The following is a 21,083-nucleotide window of genomic DNA, read 5'->3' on the forward strand; positions in this document are numbered from 1 at the left end:
CAGGAACTGGCACCAACACCTCTCTGCTGGCTGCACCTTTTATGACACCATCCTCAGAGCAGATGAAGTAGATCCCAAATTAGCATTTCCTGTTATCACTTCATTTAAAAGCTCAAACAGTATTGTTGCCAAAAGGGATTCAAAATACGAACTAAAAATCTCCAGTTGTGCAAAATACAGAGTTGTGTTAACACTGTTAAGTGTTCACCAGCAATAGGAAAAGACAGTTTCTCACTTCTTCCCTAAATCCTCTCTTGCACTGACATTCAGCTGCTACCCACCAATACTGTGAAGGAAAAACTATGGTCAAACTCACAAGTAAAGGCAAAAAAACAAAACCAAAAGACACAACAGAAAAACAAACCCCAAACCCAAAACAAACAGAAAACCAACCAAACAAAACAAACTACCAAGAAAAAAAACCCCAAAACTGAGAAATGCAGCCCTGTCATCTGAGCCAAACACCAGATATTTTGTTCTGTCAGAGCTCTGAGTGGAAAGGAGGTAGGGGGAGGTGTGGAAGAGGAGGTGAACAACTGAGACACAAAAATGAATGGAAGAGTAGCAGGACAGGAATGCTAACATGGTCCGATCATTTTATTTCTAATATTTCATAAAGAAAATAAAATATTATTAAAATATAATAATATTTTAATTATTATATTAATAATTAAATATTATTAATATTTAATAATATTTAATGTATTTTTTCTTCTCTGTCTATTTTTTCTTCTCTGTTTTATCTTCAAACAAGAAGACTGCTCTTCAACATCAGAAAACAAGCTTTAACTGAAAAACTAGGACAGAAAGACAAGAAAAAAAATGGTTCCTTCAGTGCTCCCCAGCTCAAGAGACTTCTAAAGTCAAAACAATAATTCACAAAAAAACATCCCTTTGTTGTACCTAGACTTTTCCAATTCCGTTAACTTCACAATGACAGTTTTGCAGTACAGACAAATCCTGCTTCCTCATATAAGAAAAATAATACCACCCAACTTTAAAGCCTACTAATAAGAACCAAGGCATCAGATTTTCTGACTTCAGCAAAATGCCTCAAGATAAAGCAACATACCACACACTGCACAAATAGAGCGCAGGACTTTCACTATCATCTCTATTCCTTCCAGACAGTGCCTCAAGCCAGGAATACATCTTTACCTTGAAATGTACTGATGATCCTAGAGCCCCACAATAAAGTCTCATTGATTGACCTACTTCTTCTGGGATACTTGTAAGGAATGTGTTTGACTTGTGAAGTAAACTGCCATTCTGGCTTCTCTGCTCCCATTCCCTCTTTCAAACTACACTGTCCTAAAAGACGACCCCCCCAAGAATTTTGCAGTAGTCTTGTAGCTCTTTCAAAACTCATTAAAAACAGAGGGGCAGTTTAACAGACTGTCACATTTCACCTCAAAAATAATCAAATGCCCATTAAACTGTCACTGCAGCTCATCATTAAACATAAAAAATTAGCCACCTTAGTCTCCAGTGGGCAGAAGCTGCAACAGCTTATCATTGCACAACTCAGCACTGTTTGTCATCCTCTGACTGTACCTGTAGCGGGGACACAACTTCTCTCCTTAATCTGGCACAGCCTGGCCAAAAAACCTGGTCACTACTCACATGCCTTGCAGTTTTCATCAACCTGTTGCTTAAGAGCTTCAAGAGGAGCACACGACCCTGACAGTTGTAAAAAGGGTGCCCTTGAAAGGTGTCCTCCTAAGTACACCTAGGAAAACACAAGTTTTTTTTAACATAACTGCCTATTTTATGCTTTTATTCTCTGTCCTGTTTCAGTATCATTTGCAAATATTTAAGTAGCACAAAATAAAAACAAATAATCTCATGTCATATTGTAGGGAAGAAATTCTACAGAAAAAGTATAGGATAAAGAACTGACATAAATCTAAGAATACTGGAAACGTATATTTACTTGTGTAAGTGTTCATATAAGCACACATTAAAAAAAGGGAATTCACATCCAAATAGGCCCCCTGTCAACTAGACAGGGTACATACCATGCAACATGCACAGATCACTAAAGTTACTTTATAGCCAAACCTGCAGAGTTCGGACAGAAAGTGAAGTTATTCTTTGTTTTTTAAAAAATACATGCCTTAAATTACCCATCCTAGTATCTCCTGCTTCATTTTCTAATTTAGGCATGTGCATTTAAATAGATAGCCATCCTTTAACTTCATAGCTAATGTCCAGAAGTGAAAATTTAATTTTAACCATTTTTTATTAATGTTTCAGGCATACTTTTATTTCTCAATACATGTTCTCAGGGTCTTCACCACATAATTCACACAATTTCTGGATGTCACTGTTAAATTCTCATTTCCAAATGGCAGTGCAAACAAACGCTCAGGACAGTTTTTTCCCCTGAGATTTTTTTTAATTACTCCAATGTCATCAAATCTCTAAATACTAAACAGACAAAAACTGAAAAACATCATGATGAATACAGCAAAGACACCATTCTAATTTATTTCTTTGCACAAAACGGCATCAAGATGATCGACAAGAAGCAATAAAGGGCCACAGTGCATTCTTCTGCTGCACAGCTGAAGTACTGTGAGGCTGGTGAGGAATCCTTCTCATCACAGTCTGGTCTCAGACCAGATGAGGCTCCACACTGGTGATAAGGTCTATGTGCAGGGTCTGCTCCCTCCCACTTCAGGAATTCTGCATACCAGACAGAGCTGGCCATCTTGGAGGAGTCAACAGGAATGGCACTTTGTAAAGCCAGATACATAGTTTAGTCCTAATTCAGTTACTGAACTACTTTCTATATTCCTCAAATTTTTATTCTGCTGACAAGAAAATTACAGCAACAAATAAAGTCAATATACCAAGTTGCTGACCCTTTTCTCAAGCTCATTGAAAACATGCAGAAAATTAATACTTAATACCCTGAGCAAGAAAAAAAGGCAAGACATCTGGCTTCTCTTTGATCTTTTATTCCTATGCAAAGTACAAAAGAGATCTTCATTTCCTTATGAAAACCATTCTACAGCTTCCATCTACATCCTTATTTTAGCAGGGTAAGACACAAAAGAGTAATAAAAGGCTCCTAGGAAAAAAGTCCTAGATCTGATAGAAAACATGCTCCTTTTGAAGGGCAGAAAAATAAAGCTTTATGTTAACCCCCCAACTCATATCACCATTTCCCTACCCTGCACATATTAAGTAATGAGCATATACATAAAAATCACATACACAACATACAGCCTCAACAAAGCCCCGAAAAGTCAATGTGGCATGTCCCCAAACCTTTGGATCAGATGTTTAGATGAAGCGATTTCACTGTTCAACAAGCAGAAACACACACCTCTTTCTATTACCTTAGCAAGTTTCTCCTTACACTTGCAAGACTGCTTTTCCTACCTGATCTCGCAGTTGTTGAACAGAAGTCTGAAGGCTCAGAATTTGATTAAAGAGAGGACTCTGCAGCACTGATTTTAATAGGCTCAGTTTCTCCTCATTGGCAATGTCACCTCGATCCCGAAGTTTTGTCTGTAAGCGCTCCATGGCCTGAAGGGCCCGATGTGTATCTGTAGCAATAATCATTGCTAGTCAGTAGCAGTCTAGAAACAGCTACCCAATGTACAGGTTTAAATATAACCCTCTCTATAGTTCAAACTACAGAGAACATGAATGGCTCTGTTTTGAACAAAAATCCCAGCCTCTCTAATGAAGCAGGAAGTCAGAGGCAAAGCATAAATCAGAAGCCAATGAAAATTGTATTGTTATCCATCAGGAAGTGGGTTGAAAAAATGGAAGAGCCTTCATTGAAATTCAGTTACAGGAACTGTGGCTACAGTCTACTGTAAATAAATTGGGGTATAAATAATCATAATAGAAAACATCTTTCTTTTCCATGCAAAGTTTTAATTCAAGAAAAGATTAAAACAATGAAATCAAGACTACAGGTTCAAATTTAAATACACTAGACATATGATTGCACAACTTTTGCTTTCAAATACAAAAACCCAAACACAACAGCACTTCTAAGCACAGCAAATTATTTTTTTTCAAAACCTCTCTCAGCAGTATACACTAATATCCCAAATCTATCCCACACACTTGATGTGGCCACAAGAATACTGTGATACAAATGAAAAAAAAATTACCAATTGTTTCCAACATGTTTTCTGCTTCTCAGCTTCTATTTCAACACTGGAGATTGTAAATATTTCCCTGAAAAGTAACAGAAAGGAAAAAAGGTCACATTTATAGAAATACTAAGCTCTGAAGGGAAAGAAAAAAGCTTGACTTTTGAAAGCAATAAACAGCAAAATAACAATCCACAAAAAAACTATCTCCACAGAAAATTAAAATAACCTCAAAGTCAAATTCTGACTCACTTTGGTGTTCAAAATCTTCCTGAAAATTGCTTTAGGAATACACTTTGTAATTTATTTGCATTTCCATATCAAAGTAGCTGTCTGCATACTGTTGCACAACATGTCCTGCACTGCTTTAATCAGACACTATGAATCATAGCTGCCACTGAAATTTTACAGTTTCATTGCTTTCCTTTTCAGTGATTCACAAAAGACATTCCCTGCGGGATCAGTTTTCAAGCTCCTTGTTGACAATTTCAGTTGCATGAGTGACAGCACACTTTTTACAGACACCTTTGAAAGAAAAGTCGTATAAACCACAAGGCTACAGCTTCCAGGATCCTCACACTAGAGCCTCTACTATTAATATCTACTGGAATTGAGACTCAGATATGAATGATAGCTTAGTTTTTATCAGTGTAGGTTTCCAGGAAGGAAATTCTACAATGGGAGGAAGAAACTCTGAAATTGCTTTGGTTATTCTTTTTTGTTGCTTTTTGAGGGGTTTTTTTTGGGTTTGTTTTTTTTTTGGGTTTTTTTTGTTTGGGGCTTTAAATAAATGTCTGCAATTGCCCAGAAATTTGGAGTGACAGAACATGTTTGATGGAGATGGACAGCTGAGAAGTGAGGAGGTCAAATATCATTGCAGGTGTATGAACTGTTGATCTTATCTTTCATAAATTTTCATAATTTTTCTTTATAGTAGGAAAACACTTCAGTACAGCATCCCCACTTGAATCTGGAGAACTTAAAAACATGCAGAGCTGTGATCTGTAAGCACTCAGAAAAAGTAATTTTTTCTTGAGACATTAAATAAAAAGGGGGAAAGCAATGATGTTGACAGATCACTAGATAAGACAGCTTAACAGGATCATTAGTTATAGAATCTCATCATTTTGTCAAGCCTATACTATTTGCAGTTTGTGCAGAAAAAGCAAACCAAATGGGTTTAAAATGGTTTCAAATTCCATCAATATGACTTCCTTAGTTTCAATATGCCTGAAGCTTCCTATCAGTTTTATTCACAGAATCACAAAATGGTTTATGTTGGAAGAGCCTAAAGATCATCTAGTCCCAACTTTATTGCCATAGGCAGAGAACTTTCCACCAGACCTGGTTCTTCAAAGCCCAGTCCAGTCCACTAAAAGAATGAGGAGGCCATAAACTCTCTGAAGATTGCATTTGAATTTGACAATACATTGATACAGAATCACTGATCATTCTTTTTATTACAATGTACAATACTCAAACCCTTTAAACCTGACTTTGTCAAAGTAATGTTACTCCATGATCCAAATTATACCTCTAAATAAAAATAAGCCTTTACTTTTTTAATTTTTATTTTTATTTGGCAAGGAAAATCCTAGCACGTAATGACCAGGTCTGAAAAACAACCCAAATATCTTGTATTCTCACCTTGTCGCTCTACAAAACAGGACAAAATAAAGTCAATTTTACATGGGAAAGACTGGATGAGATTATTTAGATGTTATGAAAGAAGCTGACCTCCCCAAATCCTTATCATCCATAGCTTTTCTTTCTAGATTAAAAACTACTGTCACTTCTATTCAGGGCCACTATTTAAAATCAGAAGTATTTATGTCATGCTTACAGATGTTTTCCTCAGTACCAATGCAAATCAAAGCAGTCCTTTCCTGTTTCGCTGTTCCAGTTCTTTTGTGCAAAAAATTAGAAATGGAGTATTTTTGAGTCATTTCATTTATCACAGCATGATATGCACAAGCACATAACATCTTATGTCCAACAGACGAAACTACTCAGGAAAAAACAGAGGGTTATTGTTCTGCTTTAGCTGTGCAAGAACCTCAAGAAGAGATGCTGCTATAAAACAGCTATTCCTATCTTTGGAGTACCTGGATATTGCTTTATCTTATGACTCAATTTGACTAAAATTTCATTCTTCTTATGTTGACAAAGGCAAATTTTACAAGTGACAGCACCTAAGGTCATCACTGTGTTCACGCAGTTCTGAGGATATGAACTTTAACAATTTATAGTAGAGGATTCTACAAGCAGACACAAGTCCTAAACATATCTATAGGTTGAGATGATATCATGCAACTTGCAATGAAAAGAAGTCCTTAGCTCTAAGACACTCACTACCTGCTTTCTCTTTACCTCATGGTTCAGAGAGAGGAGTGAATACTGCTCTAGCACCATGCTACTATCAGCAAACCCATTTTGAACTCTCAGTTTATTCTCTTTATTTGGGTTTATATTAGTAGGGAATCCCTCCCTAGCTGGCCAGCTTAATGCTTTTGTTGACATCAGCAATAAGCATGAGAAAGACCAAAACTGTCATCAGAATGTTTTCCCTCAGACACCTCCTCTGAGGCAGACACAGTGCATTGAGGGACACCAGTGTTTGCCTCTACGTGTTGCAGGCCAAGATGACCCCTGTTCTCTCTGCCTGCATTCTGAAATGGCAAATAAGACACGTGGCTGCTCCTGCTGTGCCACATCCACAACAAGTGTGATCTGTCAGCACCAGCTTTGTGGCACATTAACATAGTGGAAATACTGGAGAAGCAACCACACATCTCTCCAAATACACTGCAGAGACATATCCATAAACACCACCACCCACTACAGGACACACTGGCCTTTAAACCAGCTTGCTTCTAGGAATTTTAGCAACAATGTGCGTGTGAAAAGTAGAGCAGAATGCATGATCACTTGTTGAAAGGCCTAATTCTGATATAGTGAATATTTTTATAATGGCATTGCAGACTTCTAGATGCAAAGTGGGAAGTTCAGTTCTGATTTCCTCATTTTGCAATCTCCTGGCAGTCTGTATCACAGGAACCTGAAGTCAAAACCAGCCCTTCTACACACGATACAACAATCTTCACACCTCAAAGAGCTTACTAGCTTAGCTCAAAGTAGATTTAACTATTTTTGTATTTCAGTACTGAAGTTCATTAATCTCTTCACAGTAACAAGAACAAAGTCAAGACTTTATTGGCAAATCGAAGAAAGACAGTTAAGTAAAAGCAATTTAAATCTATGTTCAAGGTCTAAAGTCACGGGTAGCTGAAAGCTGTGATGTAAACAAAAAACAAACAGCCAAACAAACCAAAAAAAAAAAAAGGAAAAAATCAAACCTCATCATCTTCTCGTTTTCCTTCTGTTTTAGAATATTAGAATAGAAAACATAAGGAATTTTAGACAGGTATAAGGTGACAAACACACTATATTCACTCCAAGAACAAACCAAAGTTAAAGATGATCCTTTTCAAGCTTGCATTTCCAAAATTTGATTCTTCCAATGCTAGAAACAAAAATGGGCTTTTTTGCTACTCTTCATGCCACCCTTCTTTTATAACACTGGTTGTCAGAAAACAGCTGGCATGTTTCAACTCTGTTTTCTACCTGTCCACTTCTGAAACACTAAAATGCACAGGTGGCAGAAATTTTTTAACATCTGAAATTTATCTGATTAGCTCCTTTCCACACAATTGCAGAAGGCATTTAGCTAAAGAGACAAAAGATTCTTGAAAATAGTAAGGTGACCCATTTCCATTGATCATTGTTTCATACCTGATCACTTAGTTTCTACACGGAAAACTACTTTGTTTCATTGATGGATACTCTATCTACTGTTTCACAAAGCCATTTTAGATAACACCTTGGAAACTAATGCTTATAGCATAGATTAGAAAACACGCAATGCCAAAGATAGAAAACATAGTAATAGGCTTTGCTTCATAGCTCCTGCATTACTTGAAGCACTCTGAGTATACAGAGGAAATGCCTATCTTAAGAGTGATCACTAGGCCCAAACTCTGGCTTGGAGTTTCATGAGATTAAAATTAAATCTATTTCAATTAAGCAGCAGGTAACCACAACATGCATTTTATAGCTGCTAAAAGAGTATTTCGGAGATTCTAATCTAACACTTTGGCCTGTGTTTGTCTGGGCTACAGATACCCTTTAGTACTTGATTTTCATCCCATGTCATCTTCCCCCCCAGTTTTCTGGCTATCACTCAAATAGGCATACTGTGTTAGCACCGTGTGGTGCAGGAACAGAAACCAAACCACACAGGAAGTGGAAGATACTCATTATCTTACTTAACTTTCTGCCTTGCCTGCAGATTCTAAGAGCTCTTCCATTTTTCCCACTTAACCTCCTGAAAGCTGGCTACTAACCCCAGGAGGAGAACTAAGGTGGATCCCCAGACACTGAGCAGTCCTGTGAAAATTAAGGCAGTGAAAACTGTTCACAGTAAATTGAAAGATCTCATGCTTTTCTATGTATTTTTTCTAGCTACTTTTCCACTGTCACTAATTCAATTTTGCTGTTGCATATAGCACTTTTTTAAGCACACAAAGGGTGTGATAATAAATGCAAGAGAGCAATGACCAACAGGGAAAAAGAGAACAAAAAGAAAAAGCAAAGTGAATGTGCACTGTTCCACAAAGAGCAAAGCAGATTTCCATCAACTACCTGGAATGCAACAAGGAAACAAGACATGCCTGACACCTACATTTGATAGCTATGATAATGAAAATTGTTCTGAAACATTCAAAGCAGAAATAAAAAGGCAGTATTGCACAGTCTATATTAAGACTCTAAGCACTTTGAAAAGACACTACTAGCTTCTTGAAATTTAGCAAAATGCTGAAGGCATCAAAAGTACATATAGAGGCAGTGGCTCTGTGTGTTGAAGAAAAGTTCTATGAAGAAAAGAGCTGAACAGCACCATGTACTTTGAATCAATTATGAAAACAGAATTTTGAACATTCAACTGCTTTTAACCTTCTGTATGTATCACTAATGTATTAAGAAAACTTAAAATGCTTTTCCATGAACTGGCAATCTCTTCACTGTGTATAATTAACAATTTTCTGTAACACTGTAAGAAGCCCTACATCAGCATATGACAAAATATCCATGGTAACTGACATGCTAATAATTGCAACTGGGAAATGGGACTAAATTATCCATAATGATTGCACCTACTGATAAATGTGTGTGATATAGTGTATTCAAAACTGTTTTGTAAAGAGTATTCAAAAAAACAACAACATATCAGATAGGGTAAGTGTTTCTGATGAGGTTTGTTTGGGGTTTTTTTGTTAATGAAACAAACAGATAATCTTTTACAAAAAAGGTGGGGTTTTTTTCAGTAAGTATGTTAAATGAAGATCAATTGCCGTCCTGCCACATTAGCTTCAGTAGCTGAAAAGCAACTTTTTAGCATATGCAGAATATTGGGGACACTACATATACTGAATTGATGAAATACAGGCATGGTTAATATTGACTCTCCATGTTTTTCAAGCACAGGCAATTGACAACCATATTCATCAAATTCAATTAAACCTGATGAAGCACAGATTTTACAGTAGTTGCACCTCAACTGTATATTGGATTCTTCACGGAGGTGGCAACAGCATACATAAATTAATAAATACAAAGCCTCTCCAAACAGCTGCCAGTAAGCATCAATAAAGAGTCATCATTTTCCTTACAAACTGAAAATACAAATTTCTCTTTGTGTATTGTGACAATAACAAGTGGCTTACACAGAAAAACATAACACTGTGTGACAAGACAACTGTGCAAGGGGTCTCAGATGTAAGCCCAGTCTGAAAAGCCTACAAAAGAAATATGTTATTGTTGCCAAGGCAAAAATAGCACATTTTTGTATTGACTGGAACACCAGTCAATTTTTGTATTTGTCAGGAACACCAGCAGTGAAACAAGACTGTCCTTATATATAATATATATATTATATAGTATCCTGCCAGCATGGCATTGGCCAAAACTGCTTCACCAGGATGTTCAAATATAAAGCCAATGTACAATACAGAAAACGTACTGGATACACTTCACAAAATTTTAATTTTTTTGTGTGAAACATGGAGCAGAGGTCAAAAAGGTCTTTAAAATGGTTCTCAATATACTGAATAAAGTGCTACTTGTTAAAATAAAACCATCTACAGCTATCTGCATGACTGAGAAGATATAAGGCATTTGTGCCTGAAGAATTCACAGACCAGGGCCCCACCAGGGCTAGGTGGAATAAAAAGATCCATTAGTATCTACCTAGTGCAGCTCTCTTTCTGGAGGGCTGATAGTGATCTGACTTTCTTAGTGCACTTTGCGAAGAGGGGAGAATGTATCCAGTTCCCAGTGAAAGGTTTCTTCAAAGCCTACCGAAACCATTAGAAACACCGCAACTAATCAGCAAATGTTAAATGCATGTTACTGTTAACAAGACAGGAGACACAAAAGTAGTCAACTAAAAATTGATAATAATTTTCAAAAAATTATGTTCTCTACATAAAAATGCTGCTTGTTCAGGTGGGTATGTCCTTAGGTATTTTCCACTTGCATTCTTTTCTTTTAGTGTTACAATTACTTTCAAATTCCACAGAAGCATCAAGTAACAATCCCAAAAACTATTTCACCACTTTCCCCTTTTCCAGTTTAGATTCTTCCCTACCAAGGAGTTGCTGCTTCCTTGGGAAACACAGAAGTGATATGGAAACCGCAGGACATTACACAATAGAACTTCCTCAACTGCAGAATTCAGACCCTTTCTCTTTATCTCAGTAAGTCTGTGCTCTCCTACTGCGACAGACTCCTGACACCCTTTCTGGGACCAAAGCCAGTAAAGACTTTTCATATCCAACAGTTTATATTAAAAAAAAAAAAAATCTTCTACATGTATTAGGACACAAAAATATAGCTGGAGGATGCAGTGTTTATAAAAGCAAAAGACAAGGAAAAGGAAAAAAATTCAAACCACAACGTTTTTCAACCAAACGCTAAATCAAAAATCTCTTAAATGCTGTACACGGAGTTCAAAAGGTCGGGTTTGTGAGTTTTTCTTTTTCTTTCATTCCTCCTAATACTCTTTCCAGTAACTAGGGAGGCGCTGGCAGCAAGGGGCGACACGAGAAACGAACCATCCCTTTCCTCTGCGCACCCAGACTCATCAAAGGGCACAGCTGCGGACGGCCCCTCGCCCGCCGTTTCCACGCAGCCAAAGCCTTTACCGGGGAGCTGCTGGAGCGCCGCAGCGGGGTCGGGCCTGCGGGCAGCGCCGACACCAGCACAGCAACAGGTACCGGTCCCGATGAGCCGCGGCCACCGCCCCGCCTGGAGCCCGAAGACACTTCCAGTGTCGCCGGGGCCTCCGGTCCGGCTCTGGCTCCCAGCGAGAGGCAACGCCGCCGCCCAAAAGTGCCGGCCGAGGGCCGTGGCCGCTGGCAGCGTCGGTGGTAGCGCCGGCAGACGAGGAGACCTCCAGCCGTCATGAAATGCCCGCGAGGGATAAAAAAGGAATGCGGGAACGCGCAGCAGGGCTCCCTGCAGATGTCAGGGGAGGCTCGGCTTTTGTTTACGTGAGGACGACGCCCCGCCAGGCCGCCCGAGGCCGCGAACCGCCCGCCCGCCTCAGGCCCGAGCCCCGGCCCAGCGCGGCCCCCACAGCCGCTCCCGCCGCCCGCGGTCGGCTGGGGGCGAGGAAGAGGGGATGTGCCGGGACGCAGCAACAGGCTCAGCCCCCCGGCCCGCGGCTCCACGGCCTCTCTCCTCCTCCAGCGCCCCCCGGCAAAACCCTTCGGATCAAATGAACAATAATAAATAAAACTTCGAGGAACAAACGCGTTTTAAAAGGTCGCTCCAACTCCGGCGACGCGGCGGACCCTCCCCGCCCTTGCCGGCCCGCATCCCCACACGGCGCGCTCACCCCGCTCCCCGCCGCCCGGCCCAGCACCCCGCTTACCCCAGCGGCTCGGCGGGCCCCGCCGCCCGGCCCGGCTCTCCGCCTTTCCCGCCCCCGAGTAGCGGCGCCGAGCGAGCCGCGCCGCGGGGGCAGCGCGCTCGGGCACGCCCCGGCGGCCTGAAACCTAATCCGGCACCCCCCGCCCGCGGGTCTCGCCGGGGCGGGCTGGGCGGCCGCTGCAGCGACGGTGGGCGGGGGTATCCAGGGGATAGCGGGGCACGCTCGGGGCTGCCCGGTCCCGTCCCTGCCGGCCTGTAGCGCCGCCGCCCGGAGCGCACGCCTTGCCGGGATGACACCGAGCAGCCGGGCTGGTCTGGGTTAGCTCTCCGGCTCGCCCGCGAAGGGAAGGCGGCGGCAGGCTGGCCCCTGCCTCTCTGCAGTGGTGCGGTGCTGCCTGCGGCCGGGCCTGGCCCTGCTTGATGCCAGCCCAGCCGCCGGCCGTACCCCTTCTGGTGCAACAAGATGAGCCTGGCCTGGAATGGAAGAAAGTGGGAAATGTTTGGAAATGTTAAAGAAAAATAAATAAATAAAATGCCAAGATCAACAAACAACACATGATGAACTTAGACAAAAATTATTTATAAAGTATTAGAATTAATGAAGGGATGACTTTTCCCTCGATGCAGCAGCTGATTATTGTGTTAACTAAAAGTAAGGAAGATGCTGTGTGTTTCACATATATAAGAATTAAGGACATAATGCAGAGATGTTTGCAGTGACCACAAAATACCCGAAAACGTAAGTTCAGCTAAAGATGGAATTATTTTGCTATTTGTTAACTCCTACTAATATTATCAGGGTCATGGTTTCCCCTATTCAGTTACATAAGATAATTTTTTTGGTGTCAATGCTCTCAGGCAGCTCAACTGAGGTAAACCTTCTGCAGATGGACCATGGCTGCTCCACTAGGCATATTGTCTCTGGCTCTGCAGAGGCTCCATGAGCTTTTTATCTGCTTGCCGTCTGGCTTGGTTTGGTTCTTTTTCCAAACAGAGGTTAACCTTAAGTGTCATCATAAATTCTAGTAGTTTGTGGCTGGGGAGTGGTGGTGTTATTTAGGTGGTGGGCTTCTTTGGGTGTTTAGTGGGGGTCTTTTTTTTTTGCTTGTTTGTTTGTTTGGGTTGGGTTTTTTGGGATTCTTTTTTTGGGGTTCTTTTTTTGGTTGGTTTTTTTTTCATAGAACCATTTTAAAGAAACCTAATGTTATGAAGCTAGAATGGAGTACTGCCCTATTTTCAATAGTATCAATAAATGCAATCCCAGTACAAACATTTTATTTTGCGGAACATTTTACCTGTCAACTTTAAGAAAGGTCTTTGTACATTGCATGCTTTGGTTCTGGGGGTTTTTTTGTTTGTTTGAAATTTTTTTTGTGTGTGTTTTTGGTTTTTTTTTTTGGTTTTTTTTTGGGGTTTTTTTTTTTACTTTTATTTGGAAAATTAAATTCTGAAAAAAGCTGAATCACTAAGCAATATTTCTCTTGCTAGCTCTTATTACAGCTGGAGGATTGAAAAACACCAAATTATTAGCTGCCTTTTCCTCTGCTGAATACTAAAATATACACCTTTTTAACAATAGTTCTTCTACTTTTTAACTAAAAGTAATTTTCAAGATTTTATTTACAGATTCCATTGTTCAGTCTGGCATGTGTGCATAAACATATTGATTTTTTAATCAAACACAGAGGCTCTGCTATAGCTAGGACATTGAATGGTCTACAACTTTGTCCCACCAACTTTGTGCATTACACGAACCTTTATTAAATCCAGAATAAAATTTAAAAAATAAGTTACAGTTTGTTTCCATGCATCATTGTTCAATGAATAAGCCACAGTTGATTAGATAAGTACAAAATGAGAATGTTATTGTTATTTTTTTCTGTTGCTCATGCTTTAACTATGGGATATAACTGAAACAAAATGCAGTGATTCTATTAAGTTTATTTGGAAAAAAAACCTGGTCAAAATTAGGTGCAACAGTACTCATGATGTACAACAGCATCACTTGTATAATAATTCTTCCCAGTGCAATTTCTCTTTCTATGGGATATAACTTTCAGAAAGTTTTTTTTAACATACAGACTGCTATTCTAAAGTAGAAATACATTTTAAATTCTGTTAAGATTTTGTCAAATCCTTGAAATCTGTATTAAGTAGATAATAGTTAGTGAAGTTCAGAACATTGTGCTATGTTAGGCCTTGCCTGTATTAAAAATATTTGCATGAGTATGTTTAGGCCGACATAGCCAACCAAAACTGAGCCCTCTCAGTAAACATACAACTGTGCATACAATAAACATAAAACTGTAATGGGAATTGCCATCACAGTAATCTAATGGGCTCTTGCGCACAGTAGCTGATGACACTGATGAAGAGCCATGCAGGCAAACAGCAAAGCAAATCGTAAGGTATCAGAGTACACAACTGCTCTCAAGGATATATTTGGTACTAGCTTTAGAAAGTTAATTCGAAAGACATCAGCCATTCATATTTACTTATTTCTTCCTTTTGTTATAAAATAGGACCTCTCCAGCTCCTCCCTAGAAAAAGAGGGTCACAGCATATCAATGATTTTGTTAGTGTGGGTTGCATCATGTACAGTGACACATGATGTTTTAAGTTATGTCAGGTCTTTGTTAGTGTAAGGATTGTGGCCATTGGTGTTGTATAATCTTGAGAGATTGTTCAAATGTGAGAAAAGAGAATCTACTGTATTTCAAGGCTAAATGTTTTAACAAGCTACAAATAGTTGATGTGTCTACACGTTTATTCAAGTGATTGTAAATCAAAATTGCAAGCAGTTTTTAAATCATAAGGCTTCTGCAAAAGACTACTATGACTACAAAATCTGTAAAAAATATTCTGTCAGAAAGGACTCTTAAGGAGAAGATGATGGGGATTTAAAGAAACCCTCATTTTATGTTCTCTAGTCATAGCGTCCTGGTATATTTCATTTCTCAGGTCAATTTATAATATAGTCGTGGTCAAAGTATCAATATTGGATGAGATGTTTGCCTTGCTGATCTACTTAAATAAATAAAATATTAATATTAATGATTTACTGCTTAGATTCAATAGAAAACATGAAGGAGAAGTAAACTGAGAAAAAAAGTCTTTACATTTTTTTTTTCCCAAAATGTTGTATTTTGCCAGAGATTGCCAGATATAACATAGGCACCAGAAACAAGGCTATGTGTCCATTAAATCTTTCATTAGGCTGCTATTGGGGATGCAGCCTTTTAAAATAGTAATGAGAACAGGATCTAGCCTGAGTCACATGTACTGACTTCACTTTGAGAAGATGTTTCCTATGAAACACATTTGATGACATTTATGACAGAGATCTATTTATTTCCTAACAAAAAAAAAAAAAAAAAAAAAAAAAAAAAAAAAAAAAAAGGTGTTCATAACAATTATTGTTTCGTTTCACTGTGGGTATCATATTTGGTATGGGCATTGTTGTTGCAGGTTCCAACACAGAAGGGTAGAATATATATTTTAGGGACCTAGCAGTACCCTGTGAGGAAGGACTCAGGAATATTTGTAAATTTGTTATTTATGCTTGAAATGTTCCATCCCTGAACTTAGAAAAGAACATGAAAATGGACCAATAAACACTTTTCATAGGTACTACCTTGATTAAAATTGGATACACTTCTCTTTTTTAGCCTTACTCTTCAATATTACAGAATAATTTTGTTAATGTATATTCATATGTGTGTATATATATATATATATATATATATATATATATATATATATACATAGACACAATATGGTATTTTCATTAAAGCATTTGCTCAAATTTCAAGTTAAAAATCCCACTAATTGCCATTTTCCTTTTTAGAGAATGGTATAATAACTTATTATAGATCAAATTTTATTCCTGGCTGTATAAAGCAAAAGTTAACCATTGCATTAAGTGGAATTAAGCTGTAGAAAACCAATCTGACGTCAAAGGTAACTGATTCTAACTGTTATAGCTGTTAATCTAAATATATTATGTGGTTATGCATTTTGTCATTATCCAAACAAGGGTGGATCACCACCTTTTTGATGGAGCTCTTAAGAGTAAAATAAGTTGTACTAGCAGAAGCATTTAGTGCTAAATATAGCACTCTTCATTTCAACATAACAGTTACACTTCAAAAGTCACATGGTGTAACTACAAAGTTACTTTTGTTACTGGAGGTAACACCATGTATGTTGTTATACAGAGCTAAAATTGGGAACTTTCTCTTAACTTTCATGTTTGAAATTTACAGGTTTTGGATTATTATGGTGGCAAGTAGCGAATACTAGTTTCACTTACTGAAGCATGCATGTTGGCAAGAATGGTGCATAGATTTACATTTTAAAGATTCTTTGGGAAATTGTCTTCCCTTTGGCCATACTTTGTAACTGTTATTATTGCTATTGGAGGTTGCACATACACGTAGAAGAGGAAGTATGCCCGGTAAGGTAAAACAGAGTAAAAAAATCATAAAAGATATGTTAATTATTTATAACTATAAAACAAAATACTTGCAATTATGACAAATTAAAAGGGCATTTATTTACACACAAACAGGATTGTTTAAAGCCACAGGCCTTGCCCATAGCAGAGAAGTGAAGCCAAATAAGTGACAAAGCATGTTAACTTTATCATAAATTCTTCAGACACATAATACCTACAGGGAGTGTCTGGTTTTGTCAGATTACAGCACTTTTTTTTTTCCCAAAATGTTGTATTTTGCCAGAGATTGCCACATATTTGACAGACCCCACTCTCAAACAGTCTAATTTTAAAAGCTTTTCTCAGAAGTTCTTCAAGGGACATTGTCCAGAGCAACACGTGATCTGGTATACTTGTCAATGCAACAGTTGGTTCAATATTTGAAAAGATAGGGCAATATCTTATCAGCAATGCTTGTGTGAGAAATAATAGGAAGTCTTGCATGACATATCCTTTAGAGCCAAAAAATTCAGGATGGAAGGAACTTGACCTGACTAGTTCAGGAGTTTATGTACAGATGAATTGGTGAAACTAAAGTAAAGCACAGAAATATGTACAAAAAAGATTTGTTGTATGGCTCTGCAATTTATCACTCTCCAAATAGTAATTACCTCTGTATGCACTATTTAGCCAATCAAAGTATCTGATATCTTGCCCTGTGCAGTGAATGATGGAGATTACATATAAGAGTACGCATGATCTTCAAGTCTCTGCTTCTGATCCAAATGTAAAATTGGAGCAACATCTTCCTCAGCAGACACCTGTCTTTTCAAATCAAGACAGACCATCAAGGTGTATCAATGTGGTATCACTACACTGTCCCAGTCATGGACTAATATTAACTGTAGTCTGTTTGAGAAGGCAATAAAGTTTTACAGTTAGCTTTGCCAAGTCATTGTGTGTACAAAGAGACCAAGAAAACAACCTTGCTCCATTGCTTTTCTGAAGGAGCTGTTTCCACATGGCTCTGCATGTTTTAGTTTTAATTTACATGAAGAGAAGAGGCAGAAATGTACATCTGTGTCCTTTCATCTTATTTATGGTATAGGTGAACTTTGGGTCAGAACTAAAGTTATTAGTGTTTACCACTATTATTAACTGCCATTCATACAATTACATAGTTGCATTGAAAATGTGATTATGACAGACTAGGAATTACCAACATTAAACAAACACCAGTGCTTTGGTGTTTTGGACTCGAAGTACAGAGAGTCCAAAATCCAAACATGCAAAGAATATATCCATCTGCATGTGAACTTGAAAACTAAATACTGCTCATTCACATCAACCAAGACATTTATGGATGGAGGGTGAGAAAACTAAATATTGCTCATTCACATCAACCAAGTAATTTATGGATGGCAGGTGACATGTCCAAAGAAGAGCAGTCTGCTCTTTTGAAGAAGCTAACCAGGAAAAAGGCTTTATTAGCTATTATACCTGTCCTTCTATACCAAAGCTATTTTGTCTAGCAAGGTTAGCACCTGTATAAACAAGAAGAGAAGGGAGAACCTTTCTATTATTGAGAATATCTCCTACTCAACCAGATGGATGTAAGGAGGAAACTTCTGATGCATTGTGCTACAGACTATGGGCCCAGATATGAGTAAGCATGTCTGTAACTGGCCAAAACTATTGGAATCTCAGTCAGGTTCACTGATACAAATTCCTTAAAATTTGCTTCAATACACTGAAGGTCTTTTCTTCCTCTGTGCATACTCAAGTGTCTGTAAAGGAGTTCACCATTCCTACAAGCCACACAGAAAGTACTAAGAAAACTAAGAAAAAAACACAGAGAAAAAAAAGCTTTCACCAGACCCGAAGATGTAAAAAAGGTTGGTGTTTCTGGAATAAGTTTATGTATACAAGTATCTGACAAATGGGAATTTCATTTTAGTTTGTTCTTAAATAGGAATTAACACCAAGTGAAAATTATTTCAGCAAATGAAACAAAATTAGATTTAGTCCAACTGCAACACTAAAAAGCTCTGTTAGAGAAGGAAACTATTTCAGTAAATGCCTTTTTTCTGTTAAAATCCACTTTGGTTTAGGTCAGCTGCTTCTCTTACAGATAAAGGTTCCTTCTCATAGTGATATTGTCATAAGGAGGTCTTAAAAACTTTGATATGAAATGAGCAAATTTACCCTCATGTGGTCATTAAGTGCCAGAAACGGGCAATAAAAGTAAAAATAAGAATTTATACTCCATCCAAGCCACCCAACAGTAGTAAACCATATCCCTCATTTTCAGGAGTAAATTGGTTGCTTATCAATACTCACAGCCTTGTATGCAAAAATTAGTTTGTTTTCTAGCTAGATGATGTAGACACTCTCATTGGCTAAGTACCGCTTTTTTGTTTTTTTTCTCAAGCCTTTTAAGGATTCAAACAATGTGCAGAGCACAGGGTGAGGTCTTAAGGCTATAGTAGACTTCCTTCAGTTTTATGACTTGAGGCAACACTTCGCCTACATCCAGTCAGAATCTCAAAATATGTTATGCAAAGACTGGTTCACTTGAGCTGCAATTTGTTTTTTCATTATATGATTGTCTTTTAATTTTTCTTGCCAAGGGGACAAGCCAAGAGGAAATGGATTAAACAACTGCAAAATTATGAATTTTAAGTTTCCTCTTAATAATATTTGAACTCTGAATCTAATTTTCATTTAAGAGGAATGAATAATAATAGTGTCATTTCCAAAAATACACCTAAACAACTTAGCAAAAAATCACTCTCTCCCTCTCATGCTTTTCTGTTTCATGCCCCTATTATTTGAGTACTTGGGCTTTGAAAAACAAACTAGAAATACCCGGGCAACTCCATAAACATACAAAAGTAAAGAAAAGAAAAATATTAAACTTATTTTATCTCATAATCCAGTATTGCCTTAGGACACATAGACCTTCTTGAACATGAAGAATGCACAATGCATGATAAATACTGGTTTATAAATGCTGTTCAAACAGCTGAAAGGAGCTGCTACAGATAAATGTTTCTACACCTCCCTATCCTTCTTGTAATCTTTTCGATAGGAAAGACTTGACAAGAGAAATAGAAGTGAAGCCAGCATCAGCAGAAAAATGCTCATCGTTTTTAGGACTACACTCTGCATAAGCCAGTTATACACAAATTTAGACCCACTAGTTTGTATGTAACCTCTGCCCTGTAGCACAGGGTGCATCATTACAATCATGAGGCTGCAGTCAGCCTTTCTCCTTCCTTCTTCCAGGTCATTGTATGTGTTCTCCTTTTCTAGAAACTTAATGCATGACAACTCACATGGACTTCACTGCAAGAACGTTTCTGGGGCTCTCAGACATCTGTACCTGCAAGGTCACTCTCACTGCAGATGTCTTCTGCAGGTGCTTTTTCTTATAATGTCACTCTCCATTCCATTGTAATTAAGTAAATGATGGACTTGCATATTGAAACTATCCTCAGAAAAGTTAGAAAGAAAGAGTTCTTCCAGAATTAATTCAAGCTGCAGAGATTCAAAAGTCTTTCTTCAGATCTCTGTGAGTACCTAGAGAAGACTACCAGTATTGCCACACCCAATACCCAGCCCCATCCAAATCTGGTGTCCGAGTTTTCACACTTTAAGCATCACCAGTGTTATATTTGGGATATTGAATTTACCTAGATGACTCCATTTTTGTTTCCTAATATATTTTTTGTCTACCCTCAGGTAAATCCTGCTAGAATTCATAAACTAGAATGGAGACTGCACCCAGACTTCTCTGCTAGAAGTTACCTTCCTGTACAGGTACCACAATGACCAAAGGGAAACATATGTGTTCATTTTTAAGAAAGAATTTAGCACACAGACAAATTAATTGAGATCCCTCTTTGAAGGGATTAAAACTTAAATTTCTTGGAAAAATAACCTACCTGATCCTGTTGGTATGCTGAGTTTGGCACAGTCCATGCATTTGACACCAAGACTATTTGCTATTTTACTCCTCATACGTGGCATTGTTGACATCTAAATCCAAAAGTTTTTTACCTAACTCCTTCTAGGAACATCACAGTAGAGTCCTTGATCAAGAGAGCTTTCAGTCGTAGCAAGAAGAGGAAATAAAATTGATCAAGTCTGCTACACTCCAGCTGGAGAACCTGCCCATTAAGCAATTCTATGTATATGTGGATGTCTACTCCACACAAAAACGAACAAGCCTTTATTTCAGGGATTAAATAACAAGAGAATTTTGTAACATATAAATCTGAAGTAACAGGAAATTACTCAGTCCAGCAAGTGAGAAAGATCTGAGTATCCTTTTCTATATTCTTCCTTGCTAAGACAGCTTTAGGGCCCACACCATTTTCTAAGAAAAACAAATTACTCCTGCCTATACCTCCGTGAAAACCTTGAAAGCAATAGCAAGGTCACAGGCATCTAGCATACTTGCAAGCTTATAAGAAGCTGGATCAATCATATGTGCTCTGGATCCAACTTTACATTCATTACCTTGGTTTTTTTCC

General features: G+C 38.2%; 1 protein-coding gene across 18 annotated transcripts in view; it reads right to left on the reverse strand.

Moving 5' to 3' along the window:
- MPDZ (multiple PDZ domain crumbs cell polarity complex component) overlaps window positions 1-12,249 on the reverse strand; it is a 93,938-nt gene extending 81,689 nt beyond the window's left edge. For 15 of the 18 annotated variants that reach the window (XM_064405341.1, XM_064405338.1, XM_064405347.1 and 12 more), the window contains exons 1-3: window positions 12,112-12,249; window positions 4,137-4,203; window positions 3,391-3,557 (exon numbers count right to left, since the gene is read on the reverse strand). In XM_064405341.1, the coding sequence (XP_064261411.1) occupies window positions 3,391-3,557; window positions 4,137-4,152 (183 nt within the window). In that variant the 5' untranslated portion in view covers window positions 4,153-4,203; window positions 12,112-12,249. Of the gene's footprint in view, window positions 1-3,390; window positions 3,574-4,136; window positions 4,204-12,111 lie in introns of those variants that run through there. The other 3 variants (XM_064405350.1, XM_064405349.1, XM_064405348.1) reach the window with 1 other exon arrangement.
- Window positions 12,250-21,083: the final 8,834 nt, after the last annotated feature.

This window comes from Passer domesticus, chromosome Z, assembly GCF_036417665.1.
Source record: "Passer domesticus isolate bPasDom1 chromosome Z, bPasDom1.hap1, whole genome shotgun sequence".
NCBI classification, from domain to species: Eukaryota; Metazoa; Chordata; class Aves; order Passeriformes; family Passeridae; genus Passer; species Passer domesticus.